A 23681-nucleotide genomic window follows, 5' to 3' on the forward strand; every position below is an offset into this window, starting at 1 on the left:
AGTTACTCCGTTAAGCACCTGGTGGTATTGAGGATTGTTCTCTGTGATGTGTTTTTCATTGCAAACCTATTTCCTAGTTTGCTGCAGCACTTGTCAGCAGCAGAAATAAACAACGACCTCCAGAAAAAAAATAGCAACTAGGTTTTGAAAAATCACCTGAAAAAGGTCAGGATCTGTATGGAGTTTTCAATTTTCTATGCAAAGGAACTGCTGACTGAACAAGTCAGTCTGGTGACAAAGTTAATCAACACAAGTTTAGACAGAGAAGAGAAAGAAAGCGAAATACATTAGTTAATGGGGAAAAATGTAAGACAGGAAACAGATAAACTGAAAGTGGGGAAAGAAAAATAGAAGAGTTCACGAAATATATGATCTATTTAAGACGAGCCACTGATGGAGACAAGGTGAATATTAAGTAGAAATCAATCCACAAGAAGAAATGTTGTACAAGAGACTGGAAAAGCTCCTAGTAAATTCCTGGTTTCATATTCTTCTATACAGAATTCACATAATAATCACATAATACATAGTCTATCATTTTTTTTCATTTTTTTATTGCTTTCAAAAGACAGAAACATGTTCTGATGTGCATTCATACCACAGATGAGGAAAACTGTCTGCACAGACATTTAGTGTAGATCTACGAATAAATCCTTTTTTACATACAGAAGACTGAACTGTAAATCTGAATTCAAAAATACATCCACTCTCATCACAGCATTTTATTTTTTTACTGATTCAAAGGAAGAGAAAAAGAGCCAGTGAGGGCTTTGATTAAGCCAGAAAAGCTTTAGAGAAGCCCCTCTTTGGGAGTGCATGGGATGAAGAATGTCTGCCATACTCCTGCAAGACCGAACCAAATCATACCAGAGAATAAAAAGAACAGTGTTCTTGATGTATCCTGAGGGAAAGAAATATATTTTTACATTTCTGTCCTCTTATTGCTTTCACTGAATAGAAGAAGTCGTCCAAGAGCACAAAAAGTTAAATATGGTTTGGTTTTGTGAACATTGAGGCAATAAAAAAAGAAGAAAGGGAGAAAACCTTGTCAAAGAATTGACTGTTCTTTCATAGTCACAAGCAGTTTCTCGTAATCTTCAAGGGAGGAAGTAATTACTGTGAGAGTAGTACGCTTTTATTCTCATGGCAACAGTCACTGGGAGTAGCACCTGGTTGAGGAGCTTGAAGAGCTTTACTACAAGCTAAAGTGGAAACCCAGGGTACAACAGGATTACTGGATTACTGTTTAGCTCTTTGGCATATACTTTTAATTTTCTGATAAATCTTGAAGCATTCTAAGTAAACCTTTCAATGTAAACATGTTTGTCCCATCATTACAGAACAGAAACATATAAAACATAATCTCACTAAAGAGGCCAAATCCAAACCACTCCAACCCACTAATCCATACCAAATCCACTCTAATGTATGTACATGAGTTCTTTCAATCATGGTATAAATGCCTGTTTAAATGTCTATAAAACCATTTTAGAAAGAAAACTTCTAACTCATCCCCAAAAGTTTTAGAAACAGCTATAGAAACATACTGCACAGAAAAGATGTGAAAATGCATTTTTTATGAGCATTTTATGGCATTTTTTAGAGATAGAACTTAAATTGCATGCTCCTAATTTCTTTTACACTAGGAGAATAAAAGTCATACTATAAAAAAAAAATGTACACCATGTTAGAAATCTCTACGGCACAGTTAACCCAAATCATTAGGAAATGGTAGTACCTCAAGTTCCAGCATGTGTAACTATTGCCATTTATTGACTTTATGGAGGCAATCACTACTAGCATCTACAGATATGCAACATTTGTGACTTTTTCTTTTCAAAAATTGCCATAGCTTTGTGTATTAACCCACCAGAGGGCAATCTCACACACTCAAATGCCCCCCTCAAGAAACAAGTACAGGAAGCAGTGTGGTAATACCTCTGCATGTCTAAGTCAACACTCCCAAAAATTGGAGCAAAAATTGGTATAAAATACAGATTTTCTCCATACCTCTATCTGTTTTATGGACTAGGTTCTTAAAATGCATGTTCTTATGCTGTATACTTTTTCCAGGAGTAAGCATGGCCCAATTAGTATGAAAAACAAGGAAGTGCAAACCGGGCTGCGAACAGAAGTTCAGACAAGGAAATGTCTAGAGCTTTGCAGAGGAGCTCTGTCTCTGGCCTTGGATAGTCTTCAGAGCTACCTACAAAAGAGCAAACCTCGAAATATTTATGAAGCACTTACGTCAGTTCAGTGCAGCATATGGTTTGTATTCTATTTCCTGTTAAGTAGTAGGGCGGTGCAAGCCATTGAATGAGAAACGTAACCATTAATCCTCTCCTGATTATCTAACTACATATTTAATTTGTAAAAGTAAGCCTACTCATATTTCATAGAATCATAGAATTAGCTAGGTTGGAAAAGACCTACAAGATCATCCAGTCCAACCACCCACCTACCACCAATAACCCCACTAAACCATGTCTCTCAACGCTATATCTAAATGTTTCTTGAACACCTCCAGGGACAGTGACTCAACTACCTCCCTGGGCAGCCCATTCCAGCGCCTGACCACTCTTTCAGGAAAGTAGTGTTTCCTAATGTCCACCCTCAATCTCCCCTGGCGCAGCTTGAGGCCATTCCCCCTCGTCCTGTCACTAGTTAGAAGAGAGAAGAGGCTGACCCCCATCTCACTACAACCTCCCTGCAAGTAGTATAGAGAGTGATAAGGTCTCCCCTGAGCCTTCTCTTCTCCAGACTGAACAATCCCAGCTTCCTCAGCCGCTCCTCATAAGGCCTGTGCTCCAGACCCCTCATCAGCTTTGTCACCCTCTTCTGAACACGCTCCAGGGCCTCAATGTCTTTCTTGCAGTGAGGGGCCCAAAACTGGACGCGGTACTCGAGGTGGGGCCTCACCAGGGCTGAGTACAGAGGGACAATGACTTCCCTACTCCTACTGGCAACACTAGTTCTGATACAAACCAGGATGCCATTGGCCTTCTTGGCCACCTGGGCACACTGCTGGCTCACGCTCAGCCGAGCATCAACCAATACCCCCAGGTCCCTTTCCTCCACACAACCTTCTAGCCACTCTGCCCCAAGCCTGTAGCATTGCCTGGGGTTGTTGCGGCATTTCATACTCTCTAAGACATACTGTCAACAGACATGATTGTATTTTCAGGAAAATATAACTAAAATAGACTCCCGGGCTTTTTAAAGCATTTTAATATATAATCACATTAAAAAAACGTAGAATCATACAATCATAGAATGGCTTGGGTTGGAAGGGACCTCAAGGATCATCAAGCTCCAACTCCCCTGCCGCAGGCAAGGCCACCAACCTCCACATCTAATACTAGACCAGGCTGCCCAGTGCCCCATCCAACTTGGTCTTGAACCCCTCCAGGAACGGGGCATCCACAACCTCTCTGGGCAGCCTGTTCCAGCACTTCACTACTCTCATAGTAAAGAACTTTCCTCTGATATCCAACCTAAATCTTCCCTCCTCCAACTTAAAACCATTTCCCCTTCTCCTGCCATAATCTACCTTCTCTAAGAGTTGACTCCCCTCCTGTTTGTAGACTCCCTTTAGGTACTGGAAGGCTGCAGTGGGGTCACCCCGCAGCCTTCTCTTCTCCGGGTTGAACAATCCCAGCTCCCTCAGCCTGTCTTCACAGGGAAGGTGCTCCAGCCCTCTGATCGTCTTTGTGGCCCTTCTCTGGACCCTCTCCAACAGCTCCCTGTCTTTCGTGTACTGGGGGCCCCAGACCTGGATGCAGTACTCCAGATGGGGCCTCACAAGGGCAGAGTAGAGAGGAATAATCACCTCCCTCTCCCTCCTGGCCACCCCTGTTCTGATGGAGTCCAGGATACCATTTGCTTTCTGAGCTGCAAGAGCACACTGCTGGCTCATGTTAAGTTTTTCATCCACCAGGACCCCCAGGTCCTTCTCTGCAGGGCTGCTCTCAAGGACTGCTCCTCCCAGTCCATATATATGCCTGGGATTCCTCCAGACCAAGTGCAAAACCTTGCACTTTGCTGTGTTGAACCTCAGGATAGGAAGACAGATTAAAGATAAAAAATGAAGTAAACAAACTATGTCATTTATTTTTCCTAACAATTTACATAAGCTTTATGACTATATTTTCAGGTTAATTTAACATAAAGGAAAAAGGCTTTTCAAACCTGTAGTATTCCTAAATATATAATAACAGAAAATTGTTTTATAAATAATATGTGAAAAATTATTTCATTCTATCAAATACATGACACGTGAAAAAGATAAAAGTCTTTCTGAAGAGAATAACATTTATAGAGAAGGTTCTACTGACAGTTTACCAATTTCTACTTCATAGTTAATTTGAAACAGCAGTATTTGATAATCGCTTTTTGAATAATTTTCACTTTTCAGTGGGTTGCAAATGAATTAGTGAAAGTCCAAACACAGGAACACAATAAGTCTTACCCTGAGCCTTTGAACTTGGCAGCCTTGTTTCTCAGTCATTTTCAGGAAGTGACCAAAGTTTGACTCATCAAGCAGGAGATACACTGCAATCCCTCTAGTAGATGCCTCTACAATTTCTCTAAAGATATCCACATCTGTAAACATATCCATAACTATGGCAATGACCTGAATAAAAAAAAAGACAAAAATTATTGTTTTATATACATATATAACTCTTCACTGAGATTTGCACTGTACAATTACCACTAATACTATTCACACATCAGAAAGCTCAGATATTTTCAATGTTCTACCACTTAACCTTAAAGGTTTCTCAAGACCACTGAATTTTCTCTTTGCTTCTCTGACATTCACAACAAGCAGAAGACTGGCAAACTGATGAGCTTAGGGATGGATGAAGGGAAGGTCAGTGGAAGGGAACAGAGTGGGAAACAGAGCAATATTAATACAATGACAAAAAAAATGAATCATCACAATATAACTGCATAAAAGAAAGTTCAGATAACACCATTTTTGTAAAGAGATGGTTGTTCAACCTAATCTAAATGTTGTTCTCCTTTTTCATCATTTTCTCTAAAATAATAGCTTGAGAGTTTGAAGGAGTCGATAAGCACACAGTGAAGATTTAGAGTAGTTGATAAGGGCTTCAGGATCCATACTGACTCAGCATACTGACTGCACATGAAGGGATGAAACTTACTCAGCTGGTGAGAGCTTAGTTCAAGAAGGCTAGAGAGTGCTGAACACCAGCCATTGATGTCCTTCAGTCTATAAGAATAATGCAGGTATTTCTGACTGGGAAAAGCAGTGTATTGCTAGTGGTATTTTGGAGATGACAGACAACTGACTTATCAGTAGCGAATTGAAGCATTTGAGAAAATAGCAATGGGAGAACAGCTATCTATGTAACTTTTAAAAACAATATTCTTATCCATTAGAGTCTTCATAAAAAGTTCCAGCGAGACTTTTCAGGTACAAATTCAAATCAAATGAAGTCTATCACGGGTATAACAGCAAGCTTGATAGTGAGCGTGCTTTACCAATTTCACTTGTCTTTAAACTTTCTGTACATGAACATTAGAGGTGCACTTGTTAAGTTACCGTTGCACTGTTTGAAATGGAAGCATTTATCATATACACAAGATTTGCTATAGGATGTTGCACACACACAAATAAAAGCTATGTCATCTGGATTACCTTTTCAAATCCTACCTGCGTAGAACTAGAAGACTCACTTATGCCAAATATATGTTTAGAACAAAATAAATATTAATGAGAGCTGACAAAAAAAAAATAACATCATTAAGAAAGGTAGAAAGACAGCTCAACAACACTATTGATCTAGTAAACACAAATGCTATATGTTCAAAGGCTGGAGGAAGAAGAGTGCCAAATTTGAGTCATGTATCAACATACATTCATAAGTTAAAAGAGGCAATTTACAAAGATGAGGTCTCTGTATATAGATTTCTATCAGTCAGTCTAGATATTTGGTCATAAAATCCCACATTTTGATGCAGAAAGAGTCAATCTCAAGAAATGTCAGAAAATTCTGTCTTTCAAGTGTACTAAATTTCCTTTAATTTTCCATAATTCCTTGGGTACATTTCCCCATACATCTGCTATTTAACAGCAGAAGTGAGTATTGAGCTTGAGGAAAGTGAAAGCCAATACAGTATTCAAACTCCCAAGTGTTGGTTAAGGAGACCATGACTAGGCAGTTACTCCAAAATATGTATGAATGTTTACTTAAAGGTCTAACATCAGATACAGGGTTAGTTACTTCCTGAATCGCTTTTGAAGAAAAGATTTCACTGCTGTTTAAGATCTGTTTCTGAAATTGCAGTGCTAATCTCCACCCTGATATTTACAAGAGGAAGCTAAATGACAATGAAATCCAGCAAGGAACAGCAAAAGTGATAAAATTGAAAGTGCAGCAAGTACAGAAAATTGGCTATTCCACAAATTCTGTTTCTTTTGGGCATAAGATTAATGTCCTGTGCCAAGAAAATTCCCCAAGGCAGAACACTTCAGTGTCTTACAGTACACTTCCAGGCAGTCTTATAAACTGCCATTTTCTTTCCAAAACATGTTTGTTTCCTAAAAGGCAGGGCTTTCTGCAAAAGCAAGCATCAATTATTTTAAAATGAAATGCAAAAAGGACATCCAACCATGCAAGGCATACTGAATAGGGATATCATTTTTCAGCTGAAACCACCCGGTTTCTGGGAGAACTTGCCAAACATAAGAAACTGATTGTCACCCTGATCAAAAGTGGCCCTTGGGAATAATTAAACGTTTCACACTTTCAGGGCAGAGAGAATAGTTGGCAGAGCAGAAACACTGATATTATGCACAGCAAAAGTAGACCGTTGCCGCTTCATTTGCAATTAGATAGAAAAAAAAACCAAAAACATTTCAATAGCAAACTAGAAGTATAGCCAGTGCAGAAAACAATTTTTATACTAGACTTCTTCTCGCAGATTAAGTTTAATCATCTTAGGTTGTTACTACTGATCCTTTCTGCTTATGTTCCAACATTTTTTCAAAGTGTTGAATGCTTTTTTATGTTAAATTTTGGTTTTGATTGCATCTTTACAGATGAAGAAAATCTTCTGAGGTCACTAAGTACAAAATTACTTCTAACACAGATGGTAGTTTTATCAACTTAAATAAAGGCACCAGCAGAGCCATATACTATTTTCCTCACATCTGTCTTGAAACTACAAATATGGCTTTCAGGAGAAAAGCAGAGCTTCACACATTAATGTTTTAGAAAAAATTAAGTCTAGAAAGAAAAATACAATTTTACTGAATAGTATTTTAATGCAAGTATTACAAAACTCTTTGGTAAGCTGATGTATTTTACTAAATTCACACAATATCAAGTAAAGTTACAATTCAAAATTCATTATCTCTCAAGTATCAGATAATTTTAATACATAGTTCTTTTCATTCTTTAATACTTCTTAACTATATCCGAGTTCAGGAAAGGACTCATTCTTAAATAAAATATTAGTAACTAGTTTCATGAAATACAGCTACACACATACACAGTGCTGGTGAGACCTCACCTTCAGTGTTCAGTTTTGGGCCCCCCACTAAAAAAGGAAATTGAGCTGCTGGAATGCATTCAGAGAAAGCAATGAAGCTGGTGAAGTGACAAGAAAACAAGACATATGATTAGCAGCTGAGGGAATTGAGGTTGTTTTGTCTGTAGAAGAGGAGGCTGAGGGCAGACTTCATCACTCTACTACCATCTGAAAGGAGGTAGCAGTGAGGTCTCTTTTCTCAGGTGACAAGTGACAAGACTTGATGACGTGGCCTCACACTTAACCAGGGGAGGTTTAGAATGGATATCAGAAAGAATTTCCCCAAAAAAGTATGGTTAGGAATTGAAACAGGCTGCCCAGGGAGGTGGTGGAGTCATGATCCTGAAATGTGTGGATGTGTTGCTTAGGAACATAGTTTAGTGGTAGACTTGGTAGTGTTAGGTTGATGGTTGGACTTAATCTTAAGGGTCTTTTCCAACCTAAACAATTCTATGATCCTATAATTTTACACTTTGAAGGTTAAAAGAAACACTCACAGCTGAAATTTCTTGCAAAACTAAGTAGATTCTTGCAAACCAGGAATGACACCACGACACAATGTACACAATGACACCATGCTGTGTATTATGGGACTGAAAATGGAGGCTGATGCACAGTTCTGCTGATCTATAATGGATAGTCATTACTCCTAGGAGTTGCCAGTTTGGGCTCATTCACATGCATTATATTTACTTAAATTGATCTCACCTTCAGAAACAAACTCTGTCCAAAGGTTTATATATAAGGAAGCTGCCCAAGCTTACCCCAACAATGCAAATGCATACATCACTAAACATCTCCTAAGCATGTCCAGAGGGAGAGCAACTGTTTATATGGTCTGATAATGATAGGACAAGAGGGAATAGTTTTAAATTATAACAGGGGTGATTTAGATTAGATGTTAGGAGGAAATTTTTTACTCAGAGAACGGTGAGACACTTGAACAGGATGCCCCATCCCTGGAGGTGTTCAAGGCCAAGCTGGATGGGGCCCAGAGCTGCCTCATCTAGTGGCTGGCAACCTGATCCACAGCACAGGGTTGGAGCTGGATGGTCTTTAGGATCTCTTCCAACCTAAGCTTTTTTATGATTCTATGATACAATTCTAGCACTACCAGAATCAGGGATGGAGGATTTGCCCTGTGAAAAGTGCCTGAATAAGCTGGGCTTGTTCAGTCTGGAGCAAAGGCAGCTTCAGGGCACCTTACAGCAGTCCCCAATGCCTACAGGGAGGGTCTCAAGAAGACAAAGCTAGGTTCTTCACAGTTGCGGCAGGACAACAGACAACAGTGACACCAAAACAGGAGCATGTTCTGACTGGATCCCTATGCAGACAGCTCAGCACTGAAGAAGTTGGCCCATAGTGGTTGTATAGTTTCCATCCTTGGAGGTTTTCATAACTCAACTGGATAAAGTCCTAGTCAGGTCCTATCACTGCCCTGCCTGAAGCAGGAGGTCAGACTGGAGACATCTTGAGGTCCTTTCCAAATGACCAAGCCTGCAGTTCAATGACTCTAAGATCTTAATTTCCATCCTTGTTAAAATCCAAACAAATCTTGACACTTCTGAGGACAATTATAAATCTTGCTGTAAGGTTTAAAGAAAAAACAACAACACAGAGACAATGAATAAATATAATAAGTAAAGGAGTTTTTCTGATTCACTTCCTCCATTTTTGGTAAGAAAATCTTTGTAGTTCAATTTTAGGACATCAAAAATCAACCCTTTTAATGAGTCTGTATTGAAAACAAGGCATAGATCTAACGAAAGGCTTTTTAATGCTAGTGCTCTGTAAATCTGTTTTACTGACAAATTCATTATCCCAGTATCTCTACTTCTTTCAGAAGAACTAATTACCATTCTTTGAGGAATGTCTTGCAGAGTGTGTCATTTAACACTTCATTTTCTGTAAATAGTAAAAAGAGGAATCCTCTAGTGCTGTTGCTTCCTTACATCAGGCTTTACTGGAGACACCTACCATGATATCAATAGCCTATTAAGGAATAATGCTACAGACCTACCTACACTGCAAGAGTACTGATTTCTTGTAACCTAAGGGAGGCTTACTCTAGGCATCCTATGTCGAAAATCCATATTGCTGTGCTGTGCTTTTGAGCACACCTCCATTCCTTACCTGAGGCCAGAAGAACCATCTTTTTAGTGAGAAACGTTGACTCTATTTTGTCAGCCTTCTCCCTAGTACTCCAGTCAAATTTTTTTTATGGTTCTAAGTTTCAGAGAGAATCTCCTTGTGTCACAGGCTTGGGCTGCCTGAATATGGCCTTTCTTAGAGAGCAGGCAAGCAACGACCCTTGCAAAACATTGCAGAAAGAAGATACAGTATTTAACATGTCGCTGCCAGGAACAAGAGACAGGCAGCAAACTGACTGGGTGTGTTTCAGATATCATAAAAAAAGAAAGCAACAAATATTGTGACCAGTGCAGACAGCCTTCCCCGTAGGAAGCTGTATAATACATCTACTGCAAGTTATCATGGTTTCCAATTATATTATGCTGTGTTTTTATACGTGGGGGTCTAGAACACAGATCTAGGTTATGCTTGCTGCAATTCGTATTAGCTGCATGCAGTCAGTCACCTGATATCCGTAATTTCTGGCACTGTTTCTCAACACCAGAGTGCTTCTAAGATGTTCATTAACTTCATATTAATTTTCAAAATTAAACTTAGCTCTGAAATGGTTTCCAAAAGCACATCCTTCCATTGCAAAAACACACTTTCAAGCCATTGTGAATAGCGTCTGAATATCCCAGCCCTGGGGTGGCTGAACTGCTGAGGTCTCACACAGCAAACGTAGCAGATCAGAAGTCTTGAGATTAAGTCTCAAAGCATAGTATAATGAGGGAAGCCCTCCCTTGTAAACAAGAGGGTAGATACAATCACACAAACACTAATCAAACATCTGAGTATGACCCATTCTCCTACAATTACTGTGGTAGTGTAATGGAACAAATACTCAGTGATTTACAATTACATAACTTCCATGAAGTTAATGTCACTACATGTGACATTATCATCATCAAAATTGGCTGCTTGATTTATCTAACTTGGCTCTGCACTCACGGAGTAATAAACCATACCCATGCAATGCACTCTAAAATACACTTCACTTATTACATTCTTTAAATGCAATTTAATGAACTGTATGGTGAAGTCTGGCAGTCCACAGGCAGCTATACTACCTCAGAACAAGCCCTCCCAGCCATCACCATCCTCTTTGCCTCCTGCACCAAATCATTTGTGCCATCAATTCTGAAGACATATGAAGTACACAGCTAAGAACTCACTGTGTCTTCGGATAACCAAACCTTTGCTGATTGTGTCACATGCCACCTGCACACTATAAGCATTTTAAAGTGAAAACTAAATTTAAATAGAATGAAAATTAACTTCAATATGTCTATCAGCAGTCCAATAACCACAAAAACTTCACTCTGTAAAAGGATGTTAGGTTTGCTCAGCATGAAGGAAAATTGTAAGAAGAAAAAGAGCAGAAAAAGAGCTACTGTTCGGAAAACTAAGAACCGGCAGATCTCCTGCAATACAATATAGAAAATTGATGGAAACTATTCTCCAAAAATTATGAACACAGGGATAAAGCATTATATAAAAACTTTAACTCTGTTTAATTGCATAGGCCCCATGGCAAAGTCTAATCTGTTCTGTGTAAGAAATACGTTAGAAAGATGTGTGATGGGGAACTTTATAGCAACGAGTAATAGGGAAAAACATGCTCTGATTCTGGCAGGAGTGAACAATATTAAATGATGATAGCAGCTCTGAAAAAGGAAATTATTTGACTTTGAAACACACTAGGAAGATCCAATCTTTACAATGTGCTGTCATCTAACGACTGACAGTTCTAGCTTTTTCTCAGTTTGGCAACTTGGCAAAGTGTCTGGAGGGCATGATGTATGAGGAGTGGTGAGGTCCCTTGTTTGGTTCAGCCCAGAGCTGAGGGGAAGCCCCATGGCAGCTACAGCTTCTCACTAGGGAAGCAGAGAGACAGCGCTGAGCTCTGCTCTGTGGTGACAGCGACAGGGCCAAAGGGAATGGCATAGGGCTGTGTCAGGGGAGGGATGAGTGGAGGTCAGGGAAAGGTTCTGCACCAGAGGGTGGTGGGCATGGAACAGCTTGCCTAGGGCAATGGGAACAGCCCTGAGCTACTGGAGTTCAAGGAGTGTTTGGACAACACTCTCAGACACTGGGTTTGAATTTTGGGTGGTCCTGTGCGGAGCCAGGAGCTGGACCCCATGATCCTTTGTGATTAATGGTTCTGTGTTTGTGATTAATGTTTCTGTGTCAGGGTGGAGGCTGGTCTTGGGACCGGTGTTCTTCAACATCTTTATCAATGACGTAGACAATGGCATCCAATGCACCCTCAGCAAGTTTGTTAGATGACACCAAGCTGAGTGGTGCAGTTGATACATTGGAGGGAAGGGAAGCCATCCAGAGGGACCTGGACAGGCTGGAGAAGTGGGCCCATGTGAAACTAATGAGGTTTAACAAGGCCAAATAAAAGGTGTTGCACTTGGGCTGGGGCAATCCCAGGTATTTATACGGACTGGGGGAAGATCTCCTTGAGAGCAGCCCTGTGGAGAAGGACTTGGGGGTCCTGGTGGATGAGAAGCTGGACATGAGCCAGCAGTGTGCTTGCAGCCAACTATGTTCTAGGCTGCATTAAAAGAGGAGTGGCCAGCAGGGAGAGGGAGGTGATTGTCCACTTCTACTGGGCTCTTGTGAGGCCCCATCTGGAGTACTGCATCCAGGCCTGGGGCCCTCAGCACAAGAAAGAAATGGAGCTCTTGGAATGGGTCCAGAGGAGGGCCACTAAGATGATCAGAGGGCTGGAGCACCTCTCCTATGAAGAAAGGTTGAGGGAACTGGGCTTGTTTAGTTTGGAGAAGAGAAGGCTCCAGGGGACCTCACTGTGGCCTTCCAGTATTTGAAGGGCGCGTATAAACAGGAGGGGGAATGATTGTTTACAAGAGTGGATAGTGATAGGACAAGGGGGAATGGTTTTAAACTAAGACAGGGGAGATTTAGGTTAGATCTTAGGAGGAAGTTTTTCACACAGAGGGTGGTGATGCACTGGAACAGGTTGCCCAAGGAGGTTGTGGATGCCCCCATCCCTGGAGGCATTCAAGGCAAGGCTGGATGTGGCTCTGGGCAGCCTGGTCTAGTGGTTGGTGACCCAGCACACAGCAGGTGGGTTGAAACTAGATGATCTTTGAGGTCCTTTTTTTCAACCCAGGCCATTCTGTGGTTCTATGATCCTTGTGGGTCCCTTCCCACTCAGGATACTTAGTGATTCTATGAACTTTTCTGTAGCTTACCATGACTCTAAAAACTGGATTAGGAGGTCAGGATTAGCTCTTCTACAAAAGAAACTAAAAACAATACAGAAGAAAAGTTCTCTGAAGCGCAGGTAAGAGTGTCTTCTCTGAAAAGTGAATGTATAAAAGCCTTCTGCATTACCTTTCAGAATACTACAGCTGGCTGAGCTAGGTTGTCACATACCATACACTGTCTTAAAATCACATCTGCAGTGTTGTCACTTCAAACTGAATGCACTGGTAGATATATAGGCAAGTACCTTGCAAAATGTATGGGAGTGAGCTGCATCAATTCTATAAATGTGATCTGTATCTATGGGCTTGGTAGCTGTTATTCTGGCTGAAGGATTAGTGAGATGTCTGTCTGACTTAAGGAGGCACTACCTCACTGCAGCCAGCAGCAGAAGTGCTGATTTGTCTGCAGCTGACTTCTGCCAGACAGTGCTGAGTTTCTGCAAGGCAGGGAGAGGAAAGGGACAGCCTGGGATTCTCTCTGGGGACTTCCCAAGAAGCATTTGTAAACCTAGCCATTGGAAGGAAGGAAAGAGCTTGAATATTCTGTGAAGAAACAGCTGCTGCCCAGTGACTGGCAAAGCACAGACATGAAAAGATTTAGAAAAAATTGAAAAAAAAAATTTATTTACCTAAATCTGCAAAGAACTGTCAAGAACTGTCAAGATTGACTGAAGCTACAAGCATTCACAGTGCTTAATTTTAACACTTTCCTTCCTGCTTGCAACGCTCCCCTAAAGATGTAAATCACTTCTGGCATATAACAAGCAAGCAGATTTCTGTCACTGCGAACAGCAGCCGGTAGAGGCCCTACAGCATGGCAGATAACACAGGGCAGAAAATGTTTTGGAGCTTGCTCTGCCCCTTCTTCTCTTGCCATTGAAGACCTTGCTCTATCAGATCCTGTTCTCAGTGCCATGTGTGCTGCAGCTGGTTGGGTAGCAGGATTTTAATAATTGCATTTAGCTCTTCAGAATGTTCTTATTCAGTTGTTATTTTGGGAAACTGCCAAGCTTTTCCTGAGGAAAGCAAAGAGAAAGGAAATGCCAGGATTTTCTGGCGGCCTACAACTCAGCTAGACCAGGATGGAAATTCATGAAAATAAAAGGTACTTCTCTAGCCTCCAGCTTTTTCTATGATGAATTTCAAAGACTTGCTGCTTTAGAAATAATTTCTTATTTAAAAGAATATTAGCAGCTTTAATATGTGGGTTCTCACCAGATCCCTTACTATTTAGGGAATGTTCAGTCTACTTAAATTAATATGATAATATTAAACTTCTTATGTTAAATTTGTCTGTAAGTAGAAGCACTCATTTATACATGTGTACATTACTTAGTGACTGCCTAGAAACAAACAGTGTGTAACCATGTGATACAAAAGCCTTAATTATTTTTTTAAGTGCCAATATTAATTAAAACATGATTTGTGCTAAACTCTTCATAAATTGTACTGATTTGCTGTGCAGGACTGAAAATCCCCTGTGACACCTTGGAGGCCAGTCTCAGTCTTGAGATTTCAACTGAATGTTCCTAGCTAGCTGGTGGCTTGTAAAGGGAAGCGTGAGTTTACTGCCACGTTTGAAATCTCTTAGTACTTGAAACTATGAATGGCTGCCATGTTTTGCTCTACACAGCTAAGTACATAGGAAAAAGCCTCCTGGGAAAAAAAAACCTGGGAAAAAAAGAGCAAAGTACAAAAACTGTTGAAAAAAAACCCCACTAAAATTGCCCATTCAAATTGCTCCAGGTTACAAAAATTCTTTATGCCAAAGTGAACTAGTCTGGATCCCAATAACCCTGAGGGCTCTTTCTAAGATTTTCTTAAAGACATTTTAAAATACTTTGCTACTCATCAATCAATCAAATTAAATTCCTTAGACTTCCATTAAATTGGATAACAATTCTACAGGAGATATTTTACCACCCTTAAAAATAGATTTCAGTGGGGTTTCTCAGAGGGAAAATGGAATGAAGTTCTGAGTCAGTCTGCCTCCCCACTGCTCCATTCAGTGGCCTCAAAAATCCTGTATAAACAAATTGTCAGCACTGAGCCCCACTTCCTGGGATTTTACATATTTAAAGAAAGTAGACAGACTCACTCAGAATTAAAAAATATCCAATGAAACACAACAATATTGTTCAGTTGTATAATACTGCCTGAAATCCCTTGTTACTTATAGGAATGAATATGTACTACAGATACATTGTGAATATAAAAAAAAAAAAATCAGAAAAGACAGGTGAGGACATAAAGCAGAAGGCAGAAAGAGCACTTTCATGATAGGCCCTGGAAAATAACAGGGTAGATGGAGTGTTTCAAAAACAATACCTTTTTAACAATGTTTCCAAGTGCAGAGAGATTTCAGTCAATTCAAGTCAGGACATAAACTTGACATGTTTCAGACTTGCTTGCAGTTCAGAAAAATAAACTTTTGAATGCATATATGCTATATGTTAACTACAGTCTGCAAGAATATCTTGGTGATGGTCTACCAAACATTTTTAGTATGCAGGAAAAAAAATCATACAGTTGTGATGGACTAGCAAACTTTCTAAAAGAAAACAAATCTATTTTGGTTGTCAGTATACAACTAAAAAAGTATATCTAATTGCTGTATTTCAAATCAGTGGAGGTCTAAAGACCAATCACCATTACCTGATTATACTCAATACTGAGAAATAATTCATAATTATATAATTAGTTGTTGGAGGTTAGCCATCGGTGGTTACTCAAAACCTCTTCTTCCAAAAGGTACATTTCATAATCCTATGGAAAACTGCTGGTGAAACTGTCTGGGAGATAAATGTAGAAGAAAAACACCAATAAAACAGGAAAGGAAGTCCTTTCACAAAACATTATTAGATGTCCACAAAACCACAACTGATAGGAGAACCAATTCTGGTTGAATACCTCCCTTAGTTTACCACATATCAAAGGTAGCATGAAAGTGGAAAAAGTAGTCCCCAGCAAAGACTAGAGATGATGTTCTTGTTTCTTAGGGTTAATATGGTACATTACAATCCATTAGCAATACATAAGCATTTTTGACAGTAACTGCAGTTGGAAGATCTGTGTAGTTTACACCTCAACAAGGAAATTCCCTGGTGTTTCATGTTCATTTTAATACAGCTGAGTACCAAGGCAATCCCGCAGCACCGAAATAGCCTTTCATGCTCAATGTTCAGAAACAGTTCAGTGCCCAAGTTGGTCGTTCAGCCTGACTTCTCATCAGAAAGCCAAAACAAGATTCAGTGAATACAGACATAAAGACTACTCGTGGATTTAGGGAAGGGTAAGTGGGAAAAATGCCATTTCAAATATTGCAAATTTCATCCTTTTTCAAGATTACAGCTTTTGCATTCAACTTCATCTATTAGATTAAAATATCAGTAATAGACACCTGAAATATACACATTTAAGGGTTAACTGGTTAATGGACAGATGTTAAAAGGAGTTGTCCTGGGAGAGCATTATGACAGGATGGAAGTATTTATAGACATTAAATATTTTCATACTGATGCCACAGAAGTGCAAGCAAGATTGTTATAGTTTACAGATTATTATGGCCTACTTTCTGTTCCCCAACCTCCTTCCCTTTCTTCTCTCTCCTTTCCCTTCTCTCACTAATTTCAAGCCCCATTCATAGACCAAATTCTGTTTAAGAAGCACCATTCAAGAAGTAATATGGCAGTGAAAACTAGAAACACAGAAAATTGAAACTGCTTAAATTTACTGGTGACAGGTCAGTTACGGGCTAGTAAGAAGGAAAGTCAATGATCATCCTGAACAAATAGAAGAGGATGAACAATGACAGGTTTCCTCAGGGCTTAACTGACAAATTCACTGTTCATCCTCTACCTATATCCTACAGGGTAATCTTTAAATTTTTTCTAGTTCAGCTACATGACCTAATAAAATGCTTTTATAAGTAAAACTATTATCCCTGGACAAACACCTATAGTAACACTGGTGTTGGTAAGAAAAGCAAGAACAATGACATCAAATCAGCATTTTGCAACGTACATTACAGATCAATATACATCTGCATATGCCTGCATGGTACATCCTTACACCAGAGCACTAGGTAAACAAACAGCCAGTCAGATGACTTTAACCATTTATTTTCCATAACAGGGTGTTACAGAGCAGAGCTCAGCTTTCCTTAGTTTTGCTTTAGGAACCTACACTGATATCAGGAGAAACTCATTGTGCCACCTGCTTAGAGAGCAGCTGTAGTTAATGGTGCACCATGTTCTTAATGACCATATGCTGCCTGCCTGCCTGCACCTCGATTTCACCAATTTTAAAGACGGTTTGTGAGACTAATTAATTAATTATTGTCTGCAAAGCATGTTGAGATCCTCAAGTGAAATCCATTACCCTGGCATGCCTGAGTATTTATTACAGATCAGATGAAAATGGAGATATAATTGTAGACTAGTCTGAAAGCTTCAGCAGAATGTCCTAAAGATAAGAAAAGATTAATCTAGTTAGTAATTATATGTAGGTTTTCAGGAAAAAAAAAATAAATTTTATGCACATTACCAAATAGAGAAAGATGATGGAAATAGTAGGGAAGCAGTTTAAGTAAAAAAACTCAAACCTCCCATGGAGCAAACAAACGAAGCAGATAAGTAGTTCTAGAACCCTTGTAGATCCTGGAGAAGATAGTAAATGGGAACTGAAGTAGCAAACAAAAATTAATTTCTGGATCAAGTAGAGCAATTAGAAAAAGGAAAAAATTTAGGAATTGCAATTAAAATTACTACTAGTTAGAAGAGTGATAATTTCAATAATAATATTATTCTTTAAAATATTGTATTTTTAAAAACTGTTTTAAATTTTGAAATCCTCTGAAAAGTTTTTAAGAGAAATACGGTGATTTTTGTCCTAAGGCAAATCTTCTGAAGGAGACATTTGAGAGAGCGGCTAGTTAAGAGATAAGAAAGGAAATTGGGATGGTTTTGGCTGAGATAAGAGTTAATTTTATTTCCAGATGCTTGTATGATGCTGTGTTTTGCATTTTTGATGAAAGTAGCAGTAATGACACACTGATGTTTTAGTTGTTGCAGAGCTGCACAGATAGAGGAAGTTTCAGCTTCTCACACTGCCCTGCCAGCAAGGGGCTAGGGGTGCACAAAGAGCTGGGATGGGACAGAACTGGGAAAGCTGGCCCTAACTGGCCAAAGGGATGTCCCATACCATGTGGTTTCATCCTAAGTAATGTAACTGAGGGAAAGGAGGAAGAGGTGGGTGTTCAGAGTGACAGTGATTGTCTTCCCAAGAATCCATTAGGAGTGCTGAGCCCTACTTTCCTGCTAGTGGCTGAACTTCTGTCTGCCGAAAGGGAAGCACTGAATTAATTCCTTGGTTTAATTTGCTTGTGCATGCATGGACTTTGCTTTCCCCGGTAACCTGTCTTTATCTCAACCCATGAGTTCTCACACGTTTACTTTCTTTCCCCAACAAGCAGCTGGGTGGTGCTGAGCTGCCTGCTGTGGTTGAACCACAACAGATACCAATAGAAACAAGTTAAAAAAAAGAAGAAGAAAACACTTTCTTATTTATTTCTGCAAGGTTTTTTTCTAAACTGATCTTTTGGTCTCAGTGTGGGATCAATTCTGAATAACCATCTTTGTCAGGAAAGCTATACAGTTTAATAATGATCTTTGTGACTTACTTTGTTTCTTGGTACATGCATCAGCTTTCCGTGATCTGCATACAGGTCCTCGGTGAGGCCACAGGACAAGTATTAATTCATCATCTGTGATTTGGTACTGTAATAATGCCAAATCACAGGAGAGACATTTTGGTTTTTGTGGCACAATCAGATCAGGGAGCCATAATGCTCCATCTTTAAGATCTACTGGTCTGCTAATTTAAATGTAAAAGATTATTTATAATCTTTAGAAGTTTAATCAGTGTAGTTTACAATATTTTCCTAAATCAGAGTCATAGGCCACTTCCAGGATGCACCTTCAGCCACAGGCGGGCATGGAGACCTTTTGCTCACAGTCTACTCCTCTCATTTTTCTCATCCTCACTGGGACAATGTGAAGCACTCATTTGTCAATGAATAAGAAGCACAAAACTGTTATTAAAATAAATGAATTATCAGTGTGCAATTAGCTGAACCCTTCGTACTCATTTGAACTAGTGACCATTATCGTAAGTAAATGCAGTGTTATTAATGGCTAGAAAAGAAAAAGGTTATCACAAGCCTTCCATTGTACAGTGTCATGTACATGAGATCATTCGCCTTCCTAAAAAATACTCCTCCTCCACTCAATGCCTGTTATACCCCTTCTCACACATGTATTTGGGTAATAATAATCTGAGATCTCATCCTGGAGCATGATGAACGTCTGCAAGAAAAGCAAATCTCTTGCTATGGCAAAGCAGCCTCTTACAAAACACGGCAGAAGACATCTGGATGTAGGAGTAGGTGAAGAAAACCAATCTTGGTACCTCTTGCAGCTCTTCAGGATCTTTCCACAGCAGTTTTCTTTGGGAGATCAGCTGCATATTCATATCTCGTCCACCATCATATTGGTGGACGAGAGGCTGGACATGAGCCAGCAGTGTGCGCTGGCAGCCCGGAGGGCCAACTATGTTCTGGGCTGCATTAAAAGAGGAGTGGTCAGCAGGGAGAGGGAGGTGGTGGTCCCCCTCTACTCGGCACTCGTGAGGCCCCATCTGGAGTACTGTGTCCAGGCCTGGGGCCCCCAGCACAAGAAGGACGTGGAGCTGTTGGAACGAGTGCAGAGGAGGGCGACCAAGATGATCAGAGGGCTGGAGCACCTCTCCTATGAGGAAAGGTTGAGGGAACTGGGCTTGTTCAGTTTGGAGAAGAGAAGGCTCCGGGGAGACCTCATTGTGGTCTTCCAATACTTGAAGGGAGCGTATAAACAGGAGGGGGATCGATTGTTTGTGAGGGTGGATAGTGATAGGACAAGGGGGAATGGTTTTAAGCTGAGACAGGGGAGATTTAGGTTAGGTATTAGGAGGAAGTTTTTCACACAGAGGGTGGTGACGCACTGGAACAGGTTGCCCAGGGAGGTTGTGGATGTCCCATCCCTGGAGGCATTCAAGGCCAGGCTGGACGTGGCTCTGGGCAGCCTGGTCTAGTGCTTGGCGACCCTGCACTTGGCAGGGGGGTTGAGACTCGATGATCTTTGAGGTCCTTTTCAACCCAAGCCATTCTATGATTCTATGATTCTATGATATTCGTGCCAGTGATATTTTTGCAACCACAAAACGTTCCTGTGCTGACCAGATGTCTACTTCCTATGCACGTAAACATGAGAGGTAGGAAAGATGGAGAATCAATTCACTTGTGTTGACACCAAAAACAGAAGCACTTTCCTAATTGTAAGGAACAAAGGCAGAAACACCAACGAACAAGCCACACAGGGACCTACATTAAGCCACATTCTGGTGGCAAATTTGCTCTTGAAAAATGTACCAAGCATGGTAATAGCATAACATGCCACTTGACTGGTGTTGAAATAAGGATGAAGATGTGAACCTGGAATACCCCTATGGAGGAGAGGTGAAAAATTTATTCCAAGAACACTTCGGAAAATAACTGCCTTTTGATGCAAACTAGTACCTTTCATATAAACATTTGTTCTTATGAAGTGCCTTTCTGATCGCAAAAAAGAGCTTCCCTTGGGTAACTCACAAATTCATGTCAGTAAGGCTCTCTGCACCAGGCTGCTATGCATTCTCTGCATGCACTGCTAAAAATCACATTTTCTACAACAGTTTTTATGCATGAATGTACACTGACTAAAAAAGACATATTCAAATGTTTGCCTCTTTCCTTCAGATAAAAAATAAAAACAGCATTATACATAAGTGTGGAAAAAAACAGTACTTGTTTCTGATGTAGTAATAGGTGGCTATTCCCCTTCTTTCTTGCTGATTTAAAAATACATACAGCTATAGAGAGCCTTTCCGTGTTCTGAATCTGCTTCTGGGTGCTGGTGTATCTGCATGTACTACAGCTCTGAGGCACAGCTTTCAGGCAGGAATCTTTCATGGAGCGCGTTATTTTGGTCAATCATGAGTTGTAGCTGGTACTTGAAAAATATTCCTGACTCTTATCAGTGATAAAAAATATGCTCTATATCTGTGCAGGACAAATAATGTGAGAAAAAGGAATGGCAGAGCATGGTCCAGAAATAGGGGAGTGAACCGTCCTCCTCATTTTATTTGGATAAGACTGATATATTTCTGCTTGAATGCTGAAAAAAGAAAACAACCTCATGGACAAGAACAAACATCAAAAAGGTTAAAGCAAATTTAAACTATTACAAACTCTTGAGAAGGTGGATTCCAGATTAAGCTCTCAATGCTGTGCTTGCTATCCCCAGTATGAGTGCCCCATACTATGCACGTCTTCAAAAATCACTCAGAGCTAATATTAACATTTATAGACGGGAACCTATATGTTTAATTTCTGTGGTATTAGAGAACATAAGCAACTTCTGAAAAAGTCTAAATAATTTGCCAGAAGATAAATAGGAAGTTTGTGTCCTAAAAGGAATTTGTGTACCGCTCTTGCAAGCTCTACACCTATGCTTTTAATTTTAATTTTTAATGTGAAAGATATTTGCATGGAACTAAGAAAGCATTCTAGCATTTCAGCTAGTTCTAGAGGATATTAGCATAGGAATACATTTTTAATATTTACAGCCTTCTAAATCGTTCCTTACGTACCTATAAAATTAAAACTTATTGAAGTCTGCTGCTTTTCTGCCATAAAAGACTTAGCAAAACTACCAGAAAAATAAGCAGCTTTTTGAATTCCTCTTAAATTACTTGCAATAACACTTAAATACCTATTGAAAGTTTTTCATATGTAAAGCTCAAACTGCTTCATAAATGTGGGAATAACACTACTACATCTACATTTATCCGGAGACCACAAATGGACAGGGTGTGTGTGTGCGTGTCACACCACTGTTCTGTGCAGGGACATCTGAGTCAGCCTTGGCTCATTACTTTTGGAGCTGTAAGCAGCCTGGTCACGCTAACGCAAAGCTCTGGTGAGGTGAACTGCCCAGCTTCTTGGGAATCTGCTCACTGCACTTGACCGTGCCATGTTTACAAATCCTCAGAGCCTAATGGCTTGCATTTACAGTGATGTTGAGCATCCCAGTCCCCTAGAATTCAATCCCTGCAGCCGTGCAGCTGCACAGCCCAGCTGAGCACCCTGGTCCTGCATTTGCAATTCTCTGCACTCTCTGGCTCACTGTCATGTCAGGTGATGAGATACACAGGCACAAAGCTCAGGCATGGCTGGCCTGGACTTGCAGAATGGGTTTCTCCAAGCAAATTTCATAATTTAGAGAAAAGGAATAGTACCAAATACCCAATCTCTGAGCAGTTATGGGTTAGTTCCCCAGTGCTAACCACAAGGCTAGGACCACGTGTTCTGAGATCAGATGTATTCTTAGGATCAGCTTTTTGAAGGTGCAATATTGTAAGGCTTGTGCTATGTGAGCAGTCAGATTTCATTATCATAATGGTCCCTCCTTGCATCAAAATCCATGAATCTGTTACTCTTATCAACAGCAGCCTGGAAATGGATGCAGAAATAGGGTAAGATCTGGTAACATGCTTGAGATTCTAATAAACACAAATATTGACTAGAGGAGTATGTTCATGCAGCTATTTTCCAAAATAACTTCCAATAAAATCAATTAGGAAATTATATCTGAAAAGCAAGGATATGGCCCATGGAAAGGACATGAGAATACAGTTCAAACAGCTGCCTCAGATCAAAAGGTAAATAAGAATCATAAATAAAAAGAATCAGAATAATTAAAATATCAGAATCATGACCGGTCTAGTGGGGAAGATTGTGACTATGTGAATGAGCTCAAAATTAAAGCCTTGCCACTGGGATTTGGCTCTACATCACAGCAAACCTAACTGAATGCAGGGCCAAAGATTCATTGCCCTTCAAATCTCAGCCACAAGGGATCCAGAAGCCTGCCTGAGAATGAGCAAATCAGGAAATGCTGCTGAACGATCCTCCACAACATCACAGAATCAGAATCACAGAATGTCAGCGACTGGAAGGGACCTGGAATGATCATCAATGAACACTTGGCAACTTGGAAACAAAAGGAGTATTTAATCTGAGATTTTCTCGGTTCTGTTGTTTTTAGCAAATCTGAGAAAGAGATGGTATAATATATTAATATTGAAATTCTTCCTAGACAGCCTGCTGACCTTCAGGACTAGCTGTGACTCTGAAATTAATTAAAAATGTCCTACGTCACATGCCATCTTCAGCTTTCATAATGCATTAACTTAGCTAAATATGTTAATAATTACCATGAAAGGATTTTCACCAACGTCATGCTGAAAGCACTCCACATTTCAGCCCGTGTGGCACACTGCTTGCTGGGGCCGCTGTTGATAGTCAGCTTACTAAAAAAATTGCAGTGTGTTTGTGTGCATGTCCATTGATATAAATACTGTGCAATGTGTTTACACTGTTTGTTTGAAGATCATTTAACATCACTTTTTTTCCCCATCTTTTACAGGTAAACAGATCTCCTCTATTGGGTTTACACAGTTTATAACAATTTGCTTTGTTTTACTGTTTCAGACTAAAATCCCACCAAGAGCCATAGGTAAGCAATTTAAGAACAAGACCAGAATATGTCCATGCTCGTATGGACTTTATTCATAGCTAATGAAAAACACGTATACTCTGATGCAAAAATCTGTTTC

At 40.0% G+C, this 23681-nt stretch overlaps 1 protein-coding gene across 1 annotated transcript in view; it reads right to left on the reverse strand.

The window, feature by feature from the left end:
• The window catches only part of FAM83B (family with sequence similarity 83 member B), a 58117-nt gene that overhangs the window by 15028 nt on the left and 19408 nt on the right, over positions 1–23681 (reverse strand). Inside the window, exon 3 of the mRNA XM_021392101.1 lies at positions 4469–4633. Coding sequence (XP_021247776.1) covers positions 4469–4633 — 165 coding nt within the window. The remainder of the gene's footprint in view (positions 1–4468; positions 4634–23681) is intronic.

Source organism: Numida meleagris, chromosome 3, assembly GCF_002078875.1.
Source record: "Numida meleagris isolate 19003 breed g44 Domestic line chromosome 3, NumMel1.0, whole genome shotgun sequence".
In the NCBI taxonomy this organism is placed as follows: domain Eukaryota; kingdom Metazoa; phylum Chordata; class Aves; order Galliformes; family Numididae; genus Numida; species Numida meleagris.